The sequence below is a fragment of the Phyllosticta citribraziliensis genome (assembly GCF_038025025.1).
Source record: "Phyllosticta citribraziliensis strain CPC 17464 chromosome Unknown J3D65scaffold_7, whole genome shotgun sequence".
Classification (NCBI taxonomy): Eukaryota; Fungi; Ascomycota; class Dothideomycetes; order Botryosphaeriales; family Phyllostictaceae; genus Phyllosticta; species Phyllosticta citribraziliensis.
This window is the reverse complement of record NW_027117344.1, coordinates 1,269,830-1,288,529: the sequence shown is the minus strand read 5'-3', so window position 1 is coordinate 1,288,529 and position 18,700 is coordinate 1,269,830. Positions and strand designations below refer to the sequence as shown.

General features: G+C 56.7%; 8 protein-coding genes across 8 annotated transcripts; 4 read left to right on the top strand and 4 right to left on the bottom strand.

Moving 5' to 3' along the window:
• Window positions 1–12: 12 nt before the first annotated feature.
• J3D65DRAFT_627645 (vacuolar carboxypeptidase) lies at window positions 13–2,268 on the top strand. Its single transcript, XM_066800560.1, has 3 exons — window positions 13–516; window positions 583–1,720; window positions 1,813–2,268. Exons 1-3 carry the CDS (start codon window positions 104–106, stop codon window positions 1,996–1,998), a joined length of 1,737 nt encoding a protein of 578 aa, XP_066654582.1. The 5' UTR covers window positions 13–103; the 3' UTR covers window positions 1,999–2,268.
• A 422-nt stretch (window positions 2,269–2,690) lies between these two features.
• On the bottom strand, window positions 2,691–6,153 carry J3D65DRAFT_406497 (DNA ligase). The gene is made up of 4 exons (XM_066795968.1): window positions 5,891–6,153; window positions 4,333–5,829; window positions 3,744–4,281; window positions 2,691–3,693 (listed from the first exon to the last, which is right to left on the bottom strand). The coding sequence occupies exons 1-4, from the start codon at window positions 6,106–6,108 to the stop codon at window positions 2,935–2,937; spliced, it is 3,012 nt and encodes a 1,003-aa protein (XP_066654581.1). The 5' UTR covers window positions 6,109–6,153; the 3' UTR covers window positions 2,691–2,934.
• A 145-nt stretch (window positions 6,154–6,298) lies between these two features.
• On the top strand, window positions 6,299–7,332 carry J3D65DRAFT_627640 (caffeine-induced death protein Cid2). The gene is made up of 3 exons (XM_066800559.1): window positions 6,299–6,359; window positions 6,429–6,486; window positions 6,597–7,332. The coding sequence occupies exons 1-3, from the start codon at window positions 6,348–6,350 to the stop codon at window positions 7,127–7,129; spliced, it is 603 nt and encodes a 200-aa protein (XP_066654580.1). The 5' UTR covers window positions 6,299–6,347; the 3' UTR covers window positions 7,130–7,332.
• Window positions 7,333–8,502: 1,170 nt separating this feature from the next.
• On the bottom strand, window positions 8,503–9,769 carry J3D65DRAFT_554024 (cell differentiation family, Rcd1-like-domain-containing protein; the record flags this gene model as incomplete). Its single annotated transcript, XM_066797163.1, has 4 exons — window positions 8,503–8,686; window positions 8,735–9,110; window positions 9,160–9,315; window positions 9,376–9,769. The coding sequence occupies 4 exons, from the start codon at window positions 9,767–9,769 to the stop codon at window positions 8,503–8,505; spliced, it is 1,110 nt and encodes a 369-aa protein (XP_066654579.1).
• A 784-nt stretch (window positions 9,770–10,553) lies between these two features.
• On the bottom strand, window positions 10,554–14,016 carry J3D65DRAFT_406345 (uncharacterized protein). The gene is made up of 3 exons (XM_066795964.1): window positions 13,358–14,016; window positions 12,667–13,294; window positions 10,554–12,616 (listed from the first exon to the last, which is right to left on the bottom strand). Exons 1-3 carry the CDS (start codon window positions 13,847–13,849, stop codon window positions 10,617–10,619), a joined length of 3,120 nt encoding a protein of 1,039 aa, XP_066654578.1. The 5' UTR covers window positions 13,850–14,016; the 3' UTR covers window positions 10,554–10,616.
• J3D65DRAFT_406362 (uncharacterized protein) lies at window positions 13,815–14,960 on the bottom strand. Its single transcript, XM_066795965.1, has one exon. The coding sequence runs from the start codon at window positions 14,820–14,822 to the stop codon at window positions 13,929–13,931; it is 894 nt and encodes a 297-aa protein (XP_066654577.1). The 5' UTR covers window positions 14,823–14,960; the 3' UTR covers window positions 13,815–13,928.
• On the top strand, window positions 14,961–17,483 carry J3D65DRAFT_406363 (uncharacterized protein). Its single transcript, XM_066795966.1, has 3 exons — window positions 14,961–15,306; window positions 15,365–17,386; window positions 17,447–17,483. The coding sequence occupies exons 1-2, from the start codon at window positions 15,098–15,100 to the stop codon at window positions 17,322–17,324; spliced, it is 2,169 nt and encodes a 722-aa protein (XP_066654576.1). The 5' UTR covers window positions 14,961–15,097; the 3' UTR covers window positions 17,325–17,386; window positions 17,447–17,483.
• J3D65DRAFT_698238 (uncharacterized protein) lies at window positions 17,454–18,586 on the top strand. Its single transcript, XM_066804055.1, has one exon. The coding sequence runs from the start codon at window positions 17,583–17,585 to the stop codon at window positions 18,468–18,470; it is 888 nt and encodes a 295-aa protein (XP_066654575.1). The 5' UTR covers window positions 17,454–17,582; the 3' UTR covers window positions 18,471–18,586.
• The last annotated feature ends 114 nt before the right edge of the window (window positions 18,587–18,700 follow it).

Sequence of the window (18,700 nt, the reverse complement as noted above, 5' to 3'; positions counted from 1 at the left end):
CGCCCACTCTTGACTGCCTGCATCTGCTGTCCGCATTCAAAATGCATCGAGCGCCCACTGCCCACCGTGTGCTACTCGTGCCTCCGCACTCCTCTTCGTCGCCATGGAGAAGCTTGAGACAAGACAATTCGCGTCCCCGCCCCCTAAAAGAACTCCCACCAGGCGTTCCATCGCTCTGGTTGCGGCTCTCGCAACCGCTGCTTGCTTCTGGAGCTTCCCAGCCCTCGTCCGCCTTCCTCATGGCATCATAGGTGGGGGCGGCAGCCTTCGCATCCAGCACGACAAGGTCGATTCTTGGTGCCCTCTGTCCAAGACACCTTCCGAGGCTCCAGACGGGCTGGAGCAATCTTCAAAGTTCCTGGACGAGAGCTCCATTGCCAAGCAAATCGAGCGACTCGCTGCCGCCATCAAAGTCCCAACTGAGAGCCACGACGACAATGGCGATGTCAACGAGGATCCTCGGTACAAGACCTTTGACGACTTTCATGCCACTCTGGCTCAATACTTTCCCTTGGTGTCAGTCATGATTTTCATTTTGTCTCCTTCTTAAACTATCAATGAGCAGTAGTCTGATGTGAGCAGGCACGAAAAGCTCCAGCTCGAAAAGATTAATAAATATGGCCTCCTGTACACTTTCCCTGGCTCGTCCAAGGAGCTCAAGCCCGCCCTGTACATGGCACACCAGGACGTGGTGCCGGCAACCTCCCCTGAAAAATGGACTTATCCTCCCTACGAGGCGCACTTCGACGGGCAATACCTCTGGGGACGCGGGTCGGTCGACTGCAAGAACAACTTGATTGGTATTCTTTCCGCTCTCGAGGATCTGCTGGAGCAAGACTTCCAGCCCAAGCGTACCATCATCTTGTCGTTTGGCTTTGACGAGGAAGTGGGCGGAGATCGCGGAGCTGCCTTCCTCGCCGCCGAATTGAACAAGAGATATGAGCCAGACAGCATTGCCTTCATCATTGACGAGGGCGGCATGGGCCTCACTGCCCTCGGCGACCACGTCTACGCCCTCCCCGGAGTAGGCGAAAAAGGCTATGCCGACTTGCTCATCACTGTCGACGTCGACGGTGGCCACAGTTCGCGCCCGCCACCGCACACTGGCATCGGCATCATGGCCGAGCTCATCACGGAGCTCGAGGCGAACCCCTACACCCCACGTCTGACGCAGGACAACCCTTTCCGCGGGCTCCTGGAATGCCAGGTCAAGTACTCGCCCAAGGACGTCGAGCCCTGGCTCCGCCACGCCCTCGCCAACAGACACACCAGCGAGAAGAATCTGGGCACACGCCTCGCGAAGACGCGCGAGGACGACCGCTTCATCCTGCAAACCTCGCAGGCCGTCGACATCATCCGCGGCGGCGAAAAGGTCAACGCGCTGCCCGAGAGCGTCACGGCCCTCGTCAACTACCGCATCGCGTCGCACGACTCGGTCGACTCGGTCAAGGACAACGCGGCCAAGCTGCTGCGGCCCATTGCCCACAAGCACCGCCTCAGCCTCGACGCGTTTGGCTTCAGCGATGATGCCCCGAGCGAGAAGCGCGGCGCCGGCAGCGTCACCATAAACAGGACGCTCTACATGCCGCCGGCCCCAGTCAGCCCGACGTCGCTCGACAACCCCGTCTGGAACCTGTTCAGCGGCACCATCCGCCAGGTCTTTGAAGACATTCCCGAATACAAGGACAAGACTGTCGTCCCCGTCGGCGACATCATGACTGTAAGCCACACCAGACCCCTTGATCCTTCTTCGCACTCGCAAGACGATGTTGCTGCAGGCACACGCTAACCTCCTTCCCTCTCTCTGTCCAGGGCAACACCGACACGCGCCACTACTGGGACCTGACCAAGAACATCTACCGCTTCGGCCCCGCGCGCGACGGCACGCGCTTCAACGCGCACACGGTCGACGAGCGCGTCGACATCGTCGCCCACGCCGAGGGCGTCCGCTTCTACTACGACTTGATCCGCAACTTTGACGCCGCCGAGGGCTTCTGATCGGGCCGTGGCATCTGACCCACGCCAAATGACTCCGGGAGAGGTGAGAGACGAGCGAGAGCAAAATGGACAAGGAAGTGAGGAGCTGATGGAGAAAGAGTTGCACTAGTGGTACAATTCATAACTTGAATGTTTGGGTTGAATTGGTACGTACGACCATAGCAGGTAGAAAACTCGGAACCCCGTCCGCTCTTCCATAGATAAGCTACCTTGCGGCCGATTAGTAGTTGCGTGGGTGACCAGCAGCGAATCCCGGCTGTTGTACGTTTTTGTTTGTTTTTTTGTGTCGTGATTGAAAAATTTGGTGAAGAAGTGCTGATCAGGGGCTGGTCTGTTCGGCCACGCAACCCAAACGGACCGCAGACGCTGCTGGCCCGGGCCGCGCCGCTTCGAGACGGTCTCTTTCTTCTCTGATAGGATATCGGATCGCTGATGCTCGACAACAACATGAACACCGTTACCACGCGTCTCCTTTTTGTCCCTTGTGAGCAACCTTTTCAAGTCTGTCTTCTTCTCCATCAACTGCGACCTTTGGTTTCCATCTTTTTCTCATAGTGTACCAATCTTTTTCACTTTTCTTTTTTTACAAGCTCGCTCGGTGGTCCAAGTGCATTGGTCGCATTCACTCCTGGCTCGTCACAGCCGCACATTCTTTACTGGACTGTCCATCTTTGTGGATCCACTCAAATGGGACGAGGTCGAATCAAAGCAAATACTTCGAAGCATGTCTGCCAGCCTAGCAAATTGTAAAAGCTGTCTTTAGCATAGCAAAGCATAGCAAAGCATAGCAAAGCATAGCATAGCACAAACGACCCATCCCATCTGGTCACAGCCCAAACACCGTCAACACATTGATTGCCAGCCCAGCCCAGCCCAGCCACAAACACCGGGACCACACGCAGCACGCACGCCACAGTCGACGAGAAAGACAGCCTCTCAGTACTCCCATCCATCGTCCGCACTCGGTCCCTTGCTCTTCTTGTTGACTTCCTGATCGCGGTACATGGCGGCAACGCGCTCACTGCTCGTCGCCTCCTCGGGCTTCTTGTCGTCGCGCACGCGGATGAAGCGGGGGAAGCGCAGGCTTATGCCCTTGCCCACGCCGAGCTCCTCAATCGCCGCACGGTAGCGGGGCGACACGGTGAGGTCGGCGCTCTTGACTTCCCACACGAATCGCGGCTCGAACCACACGTCGGGCTGGTCCGTGTTGCCCGGCGAGTGCGAGTAGAAGGGCTTGGGCTTCTCGATGACGTGCTGCGAGAGGGCGGCGTGGAGCGATGACAGGGCCTCGTCGCTGAAGCCTGTGCCAATGTTGCAGACGGTTTGGTAGGACTCCGAGTTGGGGTCGTAACAAGCGAGGAGGAACGCGCCGTATACGCTGGTACGCTTGCCCTTGCCGTAGTAGGCACCCAGCACGACGAGATCCAGCGAGTCTCCCAAGTTATTGAGATAGTCCTTCTTGACTTTGAGCCAATTCTGTGAGCGCTTGGAGGGAAGGTAGTTCGATTCAGAGCCATCAAGCATCTTGACCATGAGACCTTCGCACGAGGCCTTGATGGATTGATCCAGGAGCTCCTGAATCTCGACGACATCAGACGCGTCACCGTGCTCTGCGAAAGCGAATTCTCCTTCGACGGGAACAAAAGAGTTGTGGAGAAGCTCTCGTCGCTCGCGGAACGATTTCCTGGTGAGACGCTGAAGTGCTGTCAGTAGAAATCCAAAGATCGTTTGCGGCCAGATATTACCTCGCCATTGAGATACAACAAGTCGAAAGCAAAGACGCAAACTTTGACCTTGACATCCTCGATCTTGACATCTTTCCTCTTGCGTGTCATCAACATCTGGAATGGCAGGACTTTCTTTTCGACCATGTCCCAAGCAACCGTCTCGCAATCAAGCACGAAGCTCTTGGTGTCCTCCTTGACCCACGTCGGAAGTTTGGACAGAATGTCCGGATACTTGCCAGACAGATCTTCGGAGTTTCGAGAGAAGATGTTGGCAACTCCTCTCTCAGTCTTGCCTGCCGCTGGTGCTTCAGTGCCATCGTAAGTCTGCTTTGCTCCGTGGGCGACAAAGTGTATCTGGGCACGTTCGCCGTCGTATTTGTATTCACACGTAAAGCTTTTGTTTTCGAATCTCTGCAAGACTTCGGCGATGGATTTGGTCGGGTTCGCAAGCATGGGCTTGATCGGGACACCGGGGTGGAGAGTACAGTATTTGGGCGTCTCGTCAAGGCCATGCTTGAGCGCAACGGGAACGATGTCTTCGTAGCTGGGAAGTTCGCTGGAAACCAGTCAGTTCCGAAGCCCTCAAAACGTCATCTCAGAGTCTTACCTGTAGACAGTCTTCAAAAGATGCTCGCTGTTTTGAAGCTCTTCAGTAGTAGGCATCGTCTCAAAAGTAGGGTCTAGCTTGTATGCAGCCAAAGCGTGCGCGAGGCAGACGAGCACACTCTGCTCAGCCAGTCCCAGCCGAAGCTTGCTTTCGAAGAATCTAGTAATGAATTTGGCCTCGCTCGGACCTCCCTTCTCTTCGTTGATGTCCACTTTGCCAGCCGCGTCAGCGGCGCACAGAAGCTTCGTCATGACACCAAGCTTGCTCTTGTTTGTGCCAGACCCGGAAATCTGGGAAATCTTGATCAAATCCTCGCGGACACTCCGGACGCTGAGCGGTTTTGGCTTGAACATGGTCGGCTGGTTCGCTCTGCTTTGAGCTGCGACCAGACCCCAATCTCCCACTTTGTTGTGCTCCTCCACAATCTTCTTCTTCTCCCGTCCAGTCGCTCCTGCAATGGTCTGCTGGATAAGAGCTTCGCCGACGCCGAGTTCGATGCCCTTGTAATCGGCAGCAAGCTTGTTCACCAAGAGCAGGACAATGTGCAGCAAGTCGTCGGGCGTCAAACGGAGCACCTGGCAGAAGAATCTCGTGGCGTAGTTTTGCATCTCGAGTCGCTTGGTCGTGTTTTCGATCTTGGACATGACCTGGCAGAGAGCGGCAAACGGAACAGGTTCGCCGGCCTTCCAGTCATCGCACATTCCATGTTTATACGTCTTCTCCCACGTATTCGCATTCTTGCTCGAAGCCTTTTTGCTCTTGGTCGGTGCAGCCTTGGGCGGGGGCGTAACCGATTCCTCGTCAGACTCCTTTTCGGCAGAGCTCGCCTTGGAGCGTTTTGGAGAGGGAGGCTCAGAAAGCTCGTCTTCAACAACCATCTTCTTCCTTGCCGCCGTGGACTTGGTTTTGGCCTTTGGCTGTTTGGGCGATGTTGGCTTTGGAGCATCTTGCTCGCCTTCGGAATGGTCCTCCTCATTTTCCGCTTTGGGCTTTGACTTGGGCTTTTTGGTTGGCGCAGGCTTCGGGGCTTCTCCCTCCTCTTCGGGAAGATCGTCCTTCTTTTCGGATTTTGCCTTAGCTTTGGCTTTCTTGGGCGATGGCTTTGGTACCTCATGGCTTTCCTCTTCGCTGATCTTAACTGTCGACTTGCGCTTCTTCACGGGCGATTGTGGTGTGGCGGTTGCCTCCGAAGCTTCGTCCGCATCCTTCTTCCTCCTTGTCCTGCGTTTGGTTGTGACAGGCTCCTCGTCTTCTTCACTCTCTTCTCGTGTTCTCTTCTTCGAGTCCTCCTTGGCTCCGTTCTCGCCACTCATCTCAGCATCTTCTTCTGCGGCCTCCTGCTTCGTTTCTTTTCCGTTCAAATCGACATTCTCCTTGGTGGACTCATCGGCAGGAGCGTCCCTGGTCTCGGTGGGTTTGCCTTTGGATTTGGTCGAGAACGCGAGCCTGGACTGGCGGGGCTCAGCCTTGGCACCGGCGGGCTTGTTGAAGAACGACCTGCATGGTGTCAGAGAAGATTGCTGGAACAATTGCTCGTGCTAGTCATGGGAAAGCATGCCCTAACGTCTTTTGATTTGACTTGACATACCCCAAGGTAGCCTGCTGTTTCGGAGGCATGGCGACGGAAGTGAAGTCGTGCCGATGCGGGACTCGGGCGACGAAGGTGCGCAATTGAGAGCCGGGGAACGGAAACGAAGAATTGCGGGATACGGAGCTCAGCAAGCGGCGCAAGGAAAAGAGTTTTGTTGGTTCATGTAGTCGTAGGCGCAGTTGCATGGCAAGAGGGGACAGAGTGGTAGTAGAGAGAAGTCAGGACAGTACTAATGGCAGGCGCCAGGCCAGGCAACGCGACTGCAGGCGACGAGACGCGTCGTGCCGATTCGCGGCAAGATTGCATGACTCGCTAGCGCTGACGCCGCAGCTAGCTCCCTTGACAGTTGACATAACCACCTACAACCGCCGCATCATTGACTGCAACTCGACTTCCTTGTACTTTTTTCCCCGTCATTTTCACAATGGCTTCGATGGTATGGAAAAAGCGATCCGGTCAAATCCAGTCCCCATCTCCTGTCGCTGAAGATACTACAATGAACAAGGCCTCGGATCGTCCAACGCTGACGCCGCAATTCTGCTTCAACCAAACCGCATTACGAGGTACGTGAATGGTGGATTCGAACTGCGGCTGTCACACCACAAAGAGCCCACCCATCTCGTAGCTCTTTTCAACACACACAGCAAATACTGATCACCTCTTCTCTAATCAGACTTCCTTCGTCTATCCCGCGCAACCATCGACGACTCCATCACCCAGAATCTAAACTCACTCCTCACACCCGGTTCTACTGGCTTCGATCCCTCGTCCACGCAAGCCCGCTCCACGCTACCGCCAGGCACCAGGCGCCAAATACCGCCGTCAAGCTGTCGCTTTTTCAAAGACAAGGTGCTGTTCCCGTCGTGGCAAGTCCGCTCCGACGTCATCAACTACTGCGTCAGCGTCGCCACATCACCCGACCCCGATGACCCGGACGCCATCCTGCGCGAGGTGGAGAGCGCCAAGGCGAGGGAAACGATTGTCGACGAACGATTAGATCCCTACAGCGCGAGATACTTGCCGCGCGAGGCTCGGACGGAAATGCTCGCCAACGTGCTGCGGAATGAGAGAGGCGTGGAGAGTATCATCAGGACCCGGTCGTGGCAGCTAGTCTCGGAACGATGTGGAGACGAAAGCCGAAGCTTCGAAGAAGCATTTGATGAGTGGAGGAGGCAGCATGATAAAGCCCAGTCGCCGAAACAATGATGAGGTTCCTCGTCGCTCCGCACTGAGGTCTCGTGAATGGTCCTCATCTGCATGAAAGAATGGTAATGAATCTCCTCTCAAAGATGGGCTGGTGTTGGCGTCTGGGTGCATCGCTAGTGTAGATCGTGAGCGTTCAAGCGGGTCCTCGAGTCAAAAATGTTAGAACATTTTAGTCGTAAATTGCCACCAGCTTGGCTTCTGACCTTGCTGGTATCCCCAATTGCTGCGCATGGCGTATTCAAGTGATGCCAGATGCTGAGATGCTCACGAACGGAGGCGAAGAGGCATAGCTGGTGTTGGAAGAGTTCACAGCGCCCTGGATGCGCCCATGATGTCTGCCCCTGTTGCCGTTGATATGAGGTGGCTGCCTCCTAGTCTCACACATGATGCTATGGTGAATTACAGCACCCTGGGTCGAGTCGCTGGGCTAGAACATATCACTTCAGTTGAAGGAACAAGGGAGAGGTCATTATTTTTCGTGGAGAAAGCAAATTCAAGCCAGACGCCATAATTCATGCCCTCAACGCACTGGAAGAGAAAGGTATATGTATGGGCATAAGGATGGCTCTCTCAGCGTCAAACGGGTATGGTGGTGAAAGTCGAAGAGATGAAAAAGGGATGAGACGGGTCATACTGAACTCGTCCTCCCATGAATCACGAAGGAAAAGGATCCAACTGGTAGCACCCGCTCAGCAGCCACGCCGCCCGTTTCGCTCATTGTTCCGTGCAAAAACGCCTTTGAGAAGTTTCCAGTGACTTTCCCGTTGCCCGTTCCGCGCAAAAAACTCCATGTCCCGATGCTTGCAAGTACACACACATTCGCCAACCCCTCCATCCCATGCTTTTTGTGTTGGAGAGAGAGAAAAGGAAAAAGAAAACTCGGGGCTCGTTTGGCATCAGATGAAAATGGGCCGACCCTCCTTCCTCGGATGAACCGAGGAGAGACGCTCGCGATATGCCACAAGAAGAAATTTCGAATCATCGAGAACGGGCAGAAAAGAGCGGCTCAGCTGACTAAGACCGTCAATAAGAAAAAGAGCCCGACGAATGCTTCCGGTGAAATGGTGGTTCGTAAATTAAAGCAGGCAGCAACATACCCCGCTGCAAGATCCGAAGCCTCTTTGGCTGTAAGCTGACTCCATGATCCAACGGCCTTGGGGGTCCTTGGTCGTAATCGGTTATCGTTCACGTCGTGTTGAACTAGGGATGTGCGTGACGACGGGTCGCCCAGGCGCTGCGGAAAGAATGGAGAACATGTCGTCAGGGTGGCAGAATGGAAGCGTGTCTATGTTTCTTTGCGTAGAAGCACAACAGCAGCGAATCAATCGCCGAGGACGAAATCAAAGTGACGCGATCGGTATCGACCAGCTGTCTCAATGAAGTAGTCCTTGATTGTTGGTAGCCTCGACGACGTTGTCAGAGAGATTGATGAGAAGTTGCGCGAGGCAACGCTTAGTCGCGGCATCGTCGCGCAAGACGGAGGAAAAGGTCGCGTCCCGCAGTGGCTCTGGTAGACATTGGCGCAGCGCTTCGCGTGCGCGGGCATTGTCACTCAACCTGCAAATTGTTAGCCTTGACACACAATGCTGCAAAAGAAAAAGGTACCTGAGAAAGCAACGAACGACATGCTTCAGCAGACGGACAGTCTGCTGTTCAACCAGCTGGTTGACCATGTTCGAAAGGACGGTCCCAACCGCGTAGAAGCGCTCGTATGTCTGGCAGATGTACGCCAGTCCTAGGTCGTCCAGCAGAATCTTTTGAACAATGAAGATGGCCACCGTTTTGCTCAGCTCAGAGCCCGTCTCCATTATGCGCAGGCACAGGGGGATGATCTCGGTTGTCAAGAGGAAGTTGATAACATCGGACGAGTCGTTCTTGACGAGCGCGCCAATGACACCGAGAGAGGTGAGGCGGAGGTACTCAAACGGACGGGACTTGGAAGTCGTGTTGAGGAATGGGTAGAGGAATAGCGGAATATGCGCTGTTGAGATGTGAGCATGCTTCTTCGTCCGTGTCAGGCTGAGACGCACCGCTTAGGAAGAGGCCACGAGTGTCAGTGTGCGAGGCAACGCACTGGAGTAGAGCGAGAGCGTTGCATACGCGGTTGGAAGCGGCCGCCGTGAGTTGCGATGGGTTGAGCAGAGGATAGACGGAAATGATTTCCTGGAGCAGGGAGGTCATGACGCCTGTGAGGAGGCCAGTTAGCGGGCTGTTGGAAGGGGCGCTTTGCGGCCAACACGACTTACCAAACGAATGCCACAGAATCAAGGCCAACTCGGGTACCTGCTCGCGCTTCTTGCTGAGTTCGAGCAAGGCGGTTTCACGAGTCGCGGGGTTCAGCAGCTGCGCGATCCACTCAAGCACGCGCCGGTTCTCTTCACTGACACCCTGGTCGACCGTCATGCCCTGATCATGGGCTGCTGCGGCCATTCCACCCATACCAGCGGCAGCTGAGGCATTGTTGCTCGCGGCGATGCGGTTGTAGTGCTGCTGCTGGGCGGCGGCGGCGGCGGCAGCGGCGGCTTGAGCCTGAGCGTGCTGCTGAGCAGCAGCGTGGTGGGTATGCGTGGAGTGGTGGGTCTGGGGCCAGTCTGTCGGCGGATGCTGGTACTGGTGGGAGAAGACGTGTTGGCCCAGCATTGTCGAAAGCCTGAAGAGGGTTGCTGGATGAGTGTGAGGGAGAGGTGGATGGATGACTGCTGCGTCGCGCTCGAGGGAGTTGGAGTGGAGCGGTGACGAGGTCTAGAATTGGGGTGATCGAGGTCGGGTGGGAGCGAAGAGGTGGAGAGTTGGTTGGTTGGTTGGTTCGAGGCAAGGTAAGGTAGGGTAGGTGGGTAGCGGGACACGGGCGAGGACTTGGTAGATGCCGAGCCTAGAGAGGTATTGACCCGACGCCGCCCGGATGTGTCTGTCCCTCAGCTCTGGTTCACTGGGTGCAGTCGGGTGCAGTGGCTTCACTTCAGTTTGCTGGCCGGGTCCGTGCGTAGGCCAGGCCAGGCTACGGCGGACGTCGCGCACATATGGATGGCGCGCAGGCACCGCACGCACCGCACGCATTAGACCGCACCTCACCCACGGCAGGGTCTGGCCCTTCACATGGATGCCGCAGCCAATCACCTTCATCATTACTCCCCAGGCCAACACTTCATCTATCCATCTACAGCCTCAATTGTGTCTACATGCTCCCCACAACATGGAGTTCCCCCGCTGCCACCAAAGAAACAATCCATCCGCAAACACTACCACCTAAGTTACTGCTGTTGCTATCCATATTAGAGGCCAAATCCTTTTGCCCCTGGCAAACCATGCCCTCTCAGAACCGAACAATAAACTATCCTATTTCCAACAAAAGAAATTCGTGACAGGTGGCAACTCTGAGCTGAGCGCCCAGTTTCAAATACATAGGGGAAGAGGCCCTGCTTTCTTGGGAGTGGTGTCCATGCAAAATTCAACAGTACACCCAGCGAACGTCGGAGCCCACACGCTATTACAGCCGCAGCTCATCCAAAATCTTTTGCGCCAAACTCTTGTACTGCCATGTGCCTCCATCCACCTTTTTGAACTGGATCCCGTGCAGCGAGAGCAGAGGCACTTTGACAATGTAAATCTCGAACTTGAGCACCATGCTTCCGCCCATGTCACTCTGCACGTGCGTTGTTGTCTCGCCCACGGGGCGCGACCGGTTCGCTCCCTTGGGCTCGCTGGGCTCACTCTCCTCTGACTCCTCTGCGCTCGTGTAGCTGGGGTCTGCTCGACGCGCATGACGTGCCGACCTTGGAGTCTGGACCTTGTGTGCGTCGCGGAACTCGTCGCGCTCGCGTTGCTCCGAAGCCCTCAATCCAAAGCTGATTTTGCGCCTGTGACCAAGGCTGCCACTTGGAGTTTGATTGGGACTCGTTGGAGGGTTCGGCGCGTTTTCGTTTCCAGGTACATCGATGCTCGGCGCATGGCGGCATTGGAACCCGCTCTTGCTTTCCCAATACTCGACGCCCAGCTGCTTGAGAACGCGGATCAGATCCGCACGAATCACGGGAAGAGGCTTGCTGCTTGTCGTCGACACGCTGAAAAGTCCTTTGAGATAGACGGGCTTAATCGTCTCCGAGTTGCGACCTTCCCCGGCAGAGTCGTTTGCCTCGGCAACTTCTTGATCTGTCTCCTCGGGAACGTTGGTTTCGATTGCCTGCTCTCGCCTGGCACGACGAGCTTGGATGCTCTCTCTGCGGGCATGGCCAAGGGATTTGGTCCTGACAGCCGGGGCACTTCTCGGCGGCGCTCCGACGGCGACCTCCTCGGAAGCTGTGTCGGGCACTGGCCTTGAGCGCGCTCCACTAACACTCGACTTGTCCGAGCCGCTGGTGGGCGGCGGTTCTTGATGTCCTTCAGAAACACCTCGTCTAATGGTCTTGCGGCGCATGTCAGCCGAATTGACGCTGGTTGATCTGCCGAGTCCCTTGAGTCTCTGCGTGGCGTGGATGCCAGGACTGGGCGGTGCGAGCAGCCCTGGCTGTTCCGAGTTGTCGTTCACGCCCTGGGGCAGAGACGGTGACTGAGCGGCCCTGTCGCGAGCCTTGCGCACTGAGAAACTCCGCAACGGGAATCCCAAGCCCTCCTTGGCCGGCTGCTCGTTGATTTCGGGTGGCCCTTGTGGCGGCTGTGATCTGTCGCGAGATATGTGGTCGCGGTGGCGCCGCGTGCTGAACCGCCGAAGCAAACCAGCCGCTGTGCTTTCCTTTTTGAGAGGTGCAGGATCGTTAGGAGGAGTAATGACTGCGGGAGGAGTGTTGTTTGCCGGGTTGGGAACATTCAAGTTCATCTTCTTGAGATCGTCTGTGACCTCATCTTCACCATGAGTCCTTGCCCTTGGCCGTGACCGGCCGCCAGTTGGCTTTTCACCAGCCATCTCGTACGATGAAGCGTTGGTGTGTGCTGCCTCGGGCGGCGCCAGGTCGGGGACCTTGAAAGGCTTCTCTCCGGCCATCTTTGGCATGCTCATGCCACCTGGGTTTTCTTCCTTTCGCTCGCGATCTTGCTTTTCTCGCACGAGGAAGTACACAGAAATTAGCGGGCTAAAAGCATTGACTGGGTCTGCCCCAACGGCGAGCTGCTCTGAGGAAGAGTTGGTGAGAGTGTCCCGGCTCATGGAATTTCGGCGCTTGTAAAAGTCAAAGACTCCTCGCTTCTTCTCGGTTTCGGGATTCTTATCCTGCGCCCTTTGAGCAGCCATGCGGACTGCGGCCTGGTATTCTTCTGATTGAATGATTTTGGTGAGCTGCGCCGTGATGTACTCTGGAGTCCCAAAGTCGAACCCAGTCATCTTGTCAATGACATGAGGATCAAGAGGAAGCTGCAGCGGTTCCCGGGGAGGGAGGAAATTTTCTGGTGACGAGTTGAAGCCCTTGGTTATCCATGGATGCGACATGATTTCAGCCAGAGGAGACCGTTGCTTGGGGTCCGTCACAAGCATTCTCGAGATGAGATTTTTGCACTCTACAAACCTTGTCAGCACCGCTCGTTTGTCGCTCTCTCATCCATCTTACCTGCTGTAAGCCATGGTGGATACTCTACATGTCCCTTTTTGATTTTGGCATGTAGTTGAGGCATGCTTTGATCGTCGAATGGGACTTTGCCACAAACGAGGACATATAACACTATGCCAAAACTCCAAATGTCTACCTCAGGCCCCGTATACTGCTTGGCCTGGAGCAGCTCCGGCGCAGCAAAGTACAGGCTGCCACAAAAAGTCTTGAGTTGGCTCCTCGGGGAGAACAGGTTGCTGAGCCCAAAGTCGATAATCTTAATATCTCCCGTCTTGCTGATCAAAATGTTTTCGATCTTGAGGTCCCGGTGGACAATGCTATTCCGGTGGCAATAATCGAGCGCGCTCGCAATCTGGCGGGCAAACTTGCGCGCTTGCTTTTCCTTTAGGCGTCCGTGGGAGATGATGTAGTCCAGCATCTGCCCGCCGTTGACATACTCGCAGAGCATGTACCAATGATAATTGGTGCGGACCACATCCCGCATGCCACAGATATAAGGATGGTTCACCAGAGTCATGATGGCCGCTTCCCTTGCAGTGCGCACTTCTTTGGAATGGTCGGCCCTCTCCCGATCCGCCTGATTACGGTGCTCGTCGGTGGACTGTCGGGGAACGATCTTGACCGCCACCTGCAAAGGGTCAGCTTTGTACTACTGTGAGTGCGCACACGCACACGTAGCGGCTGGACGTACCTGTTCCCCAGTTTCGAGGTTCCTGGCCAACTTGACCTTACCCATGCTACCAGCGCCTATTGTCTTGCCCAAAGCCCATTGCCCCGTTTGAGCTGTTATGGTGGTCCTCCGGCGGCCCGAAGCATTGGTTGGCGGTGCATGGCGGGGCGGTTCAGCAGTGGTCCCGTTTGTTGTAGCAGCTGTCGCCGAAGGGTCCGGTGCATAACGAGCGTGTCTGTTGTGGGAATTGCTGCGCTGGTCGGGCTGAGGAGCGGCGCCGTCCCTCGACTCGCTTCGACGCGGGGGAAGCTTTTGATCATATTCCCTCTTGACCGGATTGTTTGCCAGCGGGACCTGCTGTGACGGGTGACTCGGGCGAGAGTGGCCGTGCGATTGGGACTGGGAGCGATGGGGAGAAGCTGCCGGGGGAGCTGCGGTGGAGCGGACGGCGGTGGACTGGGTACGCGTCGGGCGGGCGGCGGAAGAGTTGTGGACGACGGCCGGCGAGGACATGATGTCGGGGCCAAGGAGAAGCAGGCGATGAGGGCGGAGTGAAGGCTTAACGCAGGGTTGGAGGAGGGTGCATGAACCACTATGGGGGGTAGATCAGCGGCACAAGAAGTGGGCCGCACAGTGACGCGCCGATTGACGGTCGGCGGCTGGCAGGCCGTTTGCGAATGGTGTGGTATTTCAAAGGCACGGGTTGGACGGGATGTTTGGAGTCGACGGCGAAACGGGGACCGGGACGCAGACGGAGCGAGTAGGGGAGTCGGAGGGGCGCGTCTGTTTGCTTGCGACCTGGAACGTGGAGAGGAGGCCCGAAGCTGTTTAGGCGTCGGAAGCTGTCATGCGCAATGCCGTGCTTACGTACAAGGCCGGCGCCAGGTGGCAGCGGTGCAGCGGACCAGCGAGCGGCGGCGGCAAGGCGACGAGACTGCCGGACGCGTGCGATACGAGGACGAAGAGATGCAGCGTAAGAGTTGCGTTGATGGTGATGGTGGTGTTTCGGGCTGCAGAGGGAGCTGGACGACGGGACCTGAGAGAGAGAGAGAGAGAGAGAGGGAGCCGGAGGACGGAGGACTGGACCAAACACGGGACGGGGCGACGCGAGCGAGACAGAGGCAACAATGTTTCGGCAGCACTGGAAATGGGAAATTAGGACAGCGGAGATGCAGATGTGTACCGCCGCCGCCTGAGTGGATGGCTGGATGGATGGATGGATGGATGGATGGATGGGATGGACGGGTAGGTGATGGGAGGACGAGCGGACAGAGACGGGACGAGATGATTGTGAAGTCCACCGCCCGCCTGTTCCTGTGCAGTGGGTGCTGAAGCCAGCCAGCCGGCCAGTGCCAGCCAGACAGCCACCAGCGCAACTGACTGACAGTGACATTGCAAGCCAAAATCTTGTCAACGTCGTGCCCACCTCGCCATCCCTGCCGTCCATTAACTGACGGCGAGTCTTGCAGGGGTCTCGAAACCCCATCACCGCGTCCGCCCACTTGGCAAATTGCTACATACTCGCACAGCAGTAACCACTACAGTCGTTATTTGTTCGTTTCCGACGCGCCGCGTTTCTCCCGCTGCGAGGGCGCCGACTGCCGGCATTTTCGACGACACCTCCCTCCTCCACTGCACCATGCCACCTCTCTCCTCTCTGCTCACGCCCACGCCCACGCCCACACCCACACCTGGACCCCGCCATCTCCCCGCGGTCAATGCGTCCTTGCACATCATCGCCCGCGACACCTAGCCATCGCCATGTCCTACTACAAACGCTCGCGCGCCACCTTCGAGGCCGACCTGCAGAGCCACGAGTCGCCTTACGCCCTGTTCGGCACCCCGCTACCTCCCCTCGACGAAAACACCCGCGATGACGGATCATACGTCCCACTTTGGAAGCAAGAGGTCACTGATGAACGCGGCCGGAAGCGTCTCCATGGCGCATTCACTGGTGGCTTTAGCGCAGGGTAAGCTCGTGTCCCTATTGTCTCCAAAGGTCAGAGCAGTAACTACCATCTAGTCTAGCTACTTCAATACTGTAGGATCCAAGGAGGGATGGAAGCCTGCCACCTTTGTGTCCTCGCGCACAAACAGGCACAAAGACCAGAAGAATCCCCAGCAACAAAGACCGGAGGATTACATGGACGACGAGGACTTGGCTGATGCCGAAGAAGCCCGCAAAATCGAGACCGCTGGAGACTTTGCAGGCTTGGGTTCCACCGGGGACGACCTGTCGAAACGAGATGCCCTTCTCGGTTTGGTCAAGACAACAGGCGAGACCATGGGCGTCAAGCTTTTGCAAAAAATGGGCTGGAAGATGGGTCAGGGAGTTGGCCCCAAAGTGCGCCGGAAAGCTCGCCTGGATCCAGACGACGCCGCCCATGCAGACTCGGACCAGCAAACCCATCTCTTCGCGCCTGAACACTCGCCCATGATTACCTTTGTCCGCAAAAATGATCACAAAGGATTGGGCTATGAAGGCGAAGCACGCTTGTCTAACGTCGATGCGGCCGGCAAGAATAAAGACGACGAAGACGACGAGGACAACAGCTCCAATGGATCTTTGAAAACCAAACCAAAAGCCCCAAAGGCTGCAAAACGCGGTGGCTTTGGTGTTGGTATCTTGAACGATACTGGCTCGGATGAGGAGGATCCTTACGAGATGGGTCCCAAAATTTCCTACAATCGGGTCTTGGGTGGAGACAAGAAGCCCAAAAAGAAGGTTAAGCCATCGGGAGCCTCTGCCAACCCCCTTCTTGGCACGAAGCCTGTTTTCATCTCAAAAAAGACACAGAGTAAAAAGACTGATGGCTTTCGGAAATGCCACGACGGCCGCCTCCCGCTTGATGGATTTGTCTTGGCAACGCAGTCGCTCTCTCTTTCCGACGATGGCAAATATGCTCCACCTCAACCACCACCAGGCTGGAGTAGCTCTAAGAGTTCGACTTCGGCGAGTGAAGATGCGCCATACCAATCTACCGCCGACGCTGCAAAAGCCTCCACGCTGGATGCAAAATCTCGAGCCGCCATTCTCGGTGAGCAAGCACTCCCCGGAAAATCCGTATTCGACTTTCTCAGTCCCGCCGCGCGAGAGCGCATAGCCGCCGCCACCGGCAAAAATAACTTACCCGCCGCGCGCGGCGAGTTCTTCGAGGGATCCCAGCAGACGGATGCCGAGAAGCGCAAAACGCTGTGGAACCTCGTACCTGCATTGGATGCATCGATTGCAGCTGCGGCCTTGAATCGCGGTACGAGCGGGTGGATGCCTTATGCCGAAGACGCGCAGAAGCGCGCTCGTTACCGCGCCTTTCTTGAGCTCAAGGCAGGGCAGGCCGACGCGCTCCCCGAACGCCCCGCGGGCGTGACGGTTGACGAGTGGGTTCGCGAGCTCAACGAATTCGCCCAGGCTGCCAACGTCTTCAAGCCCATCAGCGGCCTGATGGCCGCGCGCTTCGTCTCTTCGTCGTCACAACCAGCCTCGAGTTCGGGCGAGTCGACGAAGGAAAAGGACCACCTCCTCAGCAAGCCGGCGACGCCTCCTGTCGACCCGGCCGAGCAGGCCGCCCGCCTCGGCATGTACGGCCCTCTGACACGGCAGGTCAAGCCCTTCTTCCCGACCCGCTTGGTCTGCAAGCGCTTCAATGTCAAGCCGCCGTCAAACGTCCAGCCGGACCAATCGACGCAGCAGCAGAAGCATTCCGACGCTGCCACATCGTCGGCCGCTGTCCCGCGCGACCTCACCATCATCCCCGACTCGGCCATCCATGACATGCTGCGGGATGCTCCTGCTGCGTTTCGGACGGCGCAGACCGCCAAATCTGCTGCTGCTCCTGTCGGCGAAGAAGCGTCCCCTGCGGGTGCGGTGGGCTTGCCAACTCATGCGCCGGTTGATGTCGAAAAGAACGAAGCGCTGGAGGCGCAGAGGGCGGGTGATGAGGTCTTCAAGGCCATCTTCGGGAGTGATGACGAGGATGAGGATGAATGAGGAGCATTCAGCCTACCGTAACTAGCCAGGATAGAAGACTAGGGAGTGTCACACTACACCAAGTTAGCCACAGAGAAGCAGCAATCATACACTTTGACGGGTGGCTAACAAAGAGAGTTCAGGCTTCTGTACTAGAGTCCTTCAAAGCACCCAACCATCTATAAGAGACAGAAACGATGCCCATTCATGGACTTTGACTTGCGGAAGCCATGATTGCATCAGAGGCTTTGTGGATGGGGGCTTGAATGCTCCCTGTAAATGCCCCTTGCGACACTCATATGCTCTCTAGCTCTAGTACGATGGTCTCTAGTTGAAGTGGCTTCAATGACCAACGTAAATCAACAGTCAAAGCCTACGAATGCTCCCCTATCTTTCACCTCTTGTCGTGTATGCCACGACTTTTGTCATCAAGCCTGGACGGCATGTGCTCGAGGTAAAATCCCGAATCATCCAATGCGACGATCCATTCTCTCAAAGCGTCTCTCGTGGTATAAAGCCCTGCGAACTAAGCAAGCGCGCAAACGAAAGACGACTCCTGCGCAGCCTGGCGAGATGGACACCCAAATCCGAGTCGAGCCGCAACCCCTGGCACTCCCCTTCAAATCTGCACTTTCTCAGCGAATATTTTCCATCGTCAGCCTGCCCAACTCCACGTGCGCTGGAACTCGGCACCCCTTCCAGCCATCCCTCCCACCGGTGAGACAAGGACACCCAATCTGCTCGGGCGCCGGCGCGATTCTGCGCAGCTCGTTCCTGCGTCGCTGTATCGCCATTGCCTTTTCGATCCGTGCCGTGCGCTCGTCGACTGTGGCGTCCTGCGCCTCGGTTGCGTCGATGTGGTCGAAGTCGTCGCTTTCTGCTGTGAGGCTGCCAATGCCGTGGAAGACGCCGGCCCACTTAGATGCCGTGTTTTCCGCGTCGGTCGCGGCGTCCCACTCGGTGGTAGAGGATGAGGAGGGGAGAAGCTGCTTGCTGTTGCTGCTGGACTTGACGGGCTTGTGGGCTTGGACATCATACTTCTCCGATTTTGTGGTGTCTTTCCGCCGCTTCTTGTCGCTTTCTTTGTCAGGCTGGCCGTCGTCGTCGTCGTCGTCAGTGGAGGAGCCGAGAAGCGTGTCGCCGTCGGATAACTCGACGAAGTCGTAGTCCTGGTCCACCAGGAAGTCTGGCTTTTGATCGGGGTCGAGGATGATACTATGCATCATTTCCGAGCAAACGCTCGACGAGCTCGACGAGCGCGACCTGCCCGACGGGCTCGACATCTTGGCTGCTGGGGTCTTCTGAGCTGACTGCGCAGAGCATGTCGACAGTGGCTTCGCACGTACATGTCCCCTTGTGCCTGGTCGCGTTTCGTGCGTGGAGCAGGATCCTGGAAC

Coding starts and splice junctions, on each gene's coding strand:
- J3D65DRAFT_627645 (XM_066800560.1), top strand. CDS start 104: ATGGAGAAGCTTGAGACAAGACAATTCGCGTCCCCGCCCCCTAAAAGA. Junction 517..582: donor GCTCAATACTTTCCCTTGGT/GTCAGTCATGAT, acceptor TGATGTGAGCAG/GCACGAAAAGCTCCAGCTCG. Junction 1,721..1,812: donor CCGTCGGCGACATCATGACT/GTAAGCCACACC, acceptor CTCTCTGTCCAG/GGCAACACCGACACGCGCCA.
- J3D65DRAFT_406497 (XM_066795968.1), bottom strand. CDS start 6,108: ATGCAACTGCGCCTACGACTACATGAACCAACAAAACTCTTTTCCTTG. Junction 5,830..5,890: donor TCAAATCAAAAGACGTTAGG/GCATGCTTTCCC, acceptor GACACCATGCAG/GTCGTTCTTCAACAAGCCCG. Junction 3,694..3,743: donor TGTTGTATCTCAATGGCGAG/GTAATATCTGGC, acceptor ACAGCACTTCAG/CGTCTCACCAGGAAATCGTT.
- J3D65DRAFT_627640 (XM_066800559.1), top strand. Junction 6,487..6,596: donor CAACCAAACCGCATTACGAG/GTACGTGAATGG, acceptor TTCTCTAATCAG/ACTTCCTTCGTCTATCCCGC.
- J3D65DRAFT_406345 (XM_066795964.1), bottom strand. CDS start 13,849: ATGTCCTCGCCGGCCGTCGTCCACAACTCTTCCGCCGCCCGCCCGACG. Junction 13,295..13,357: donor ACCTCGAAACTGGGGAACAG/GTACGTCCAGCC, acceptor GACCCTTTGCAG/GTGGCGGTCAAGATCGTTCC. Junction 12,617..12,666: donor TCCACCATGGCTTACAGCAG/GTAAGATGGATG, acceptor CAAGGTTTGTAG/AGTGCAAAAATCTCATCTCG.
- J3D65DRAFT_406362 (XM_066795965.1), bottom strand. CDS start 14,822: ATGGGGTTTCGAGACCCCTGCAAGACTCGCCGTCAGTTAATGGACGGC.
- J3D65DRAFT_406363 (XM_066795966.1), top strand. CDS start 15,098: ATGTCCTACTACAAACGCTCGCGCGCCACCTTCGAGGCCGACCTGCAG. Junction 15,307..15,364: donor ACTGGTGGCTTTAGCGCAGG/GTAAGCTCGTGT, acceptor CATCTAGTCTAG/CTACTTCAATACTGTAGGAT.
- J3D65DRAFT_698238 (XM_066804055.1), top strand. CDS start 17,583: ATGCCCCTTGCGACACTCATATGCTCTCTAGCTCTAGTACGATGGTCT.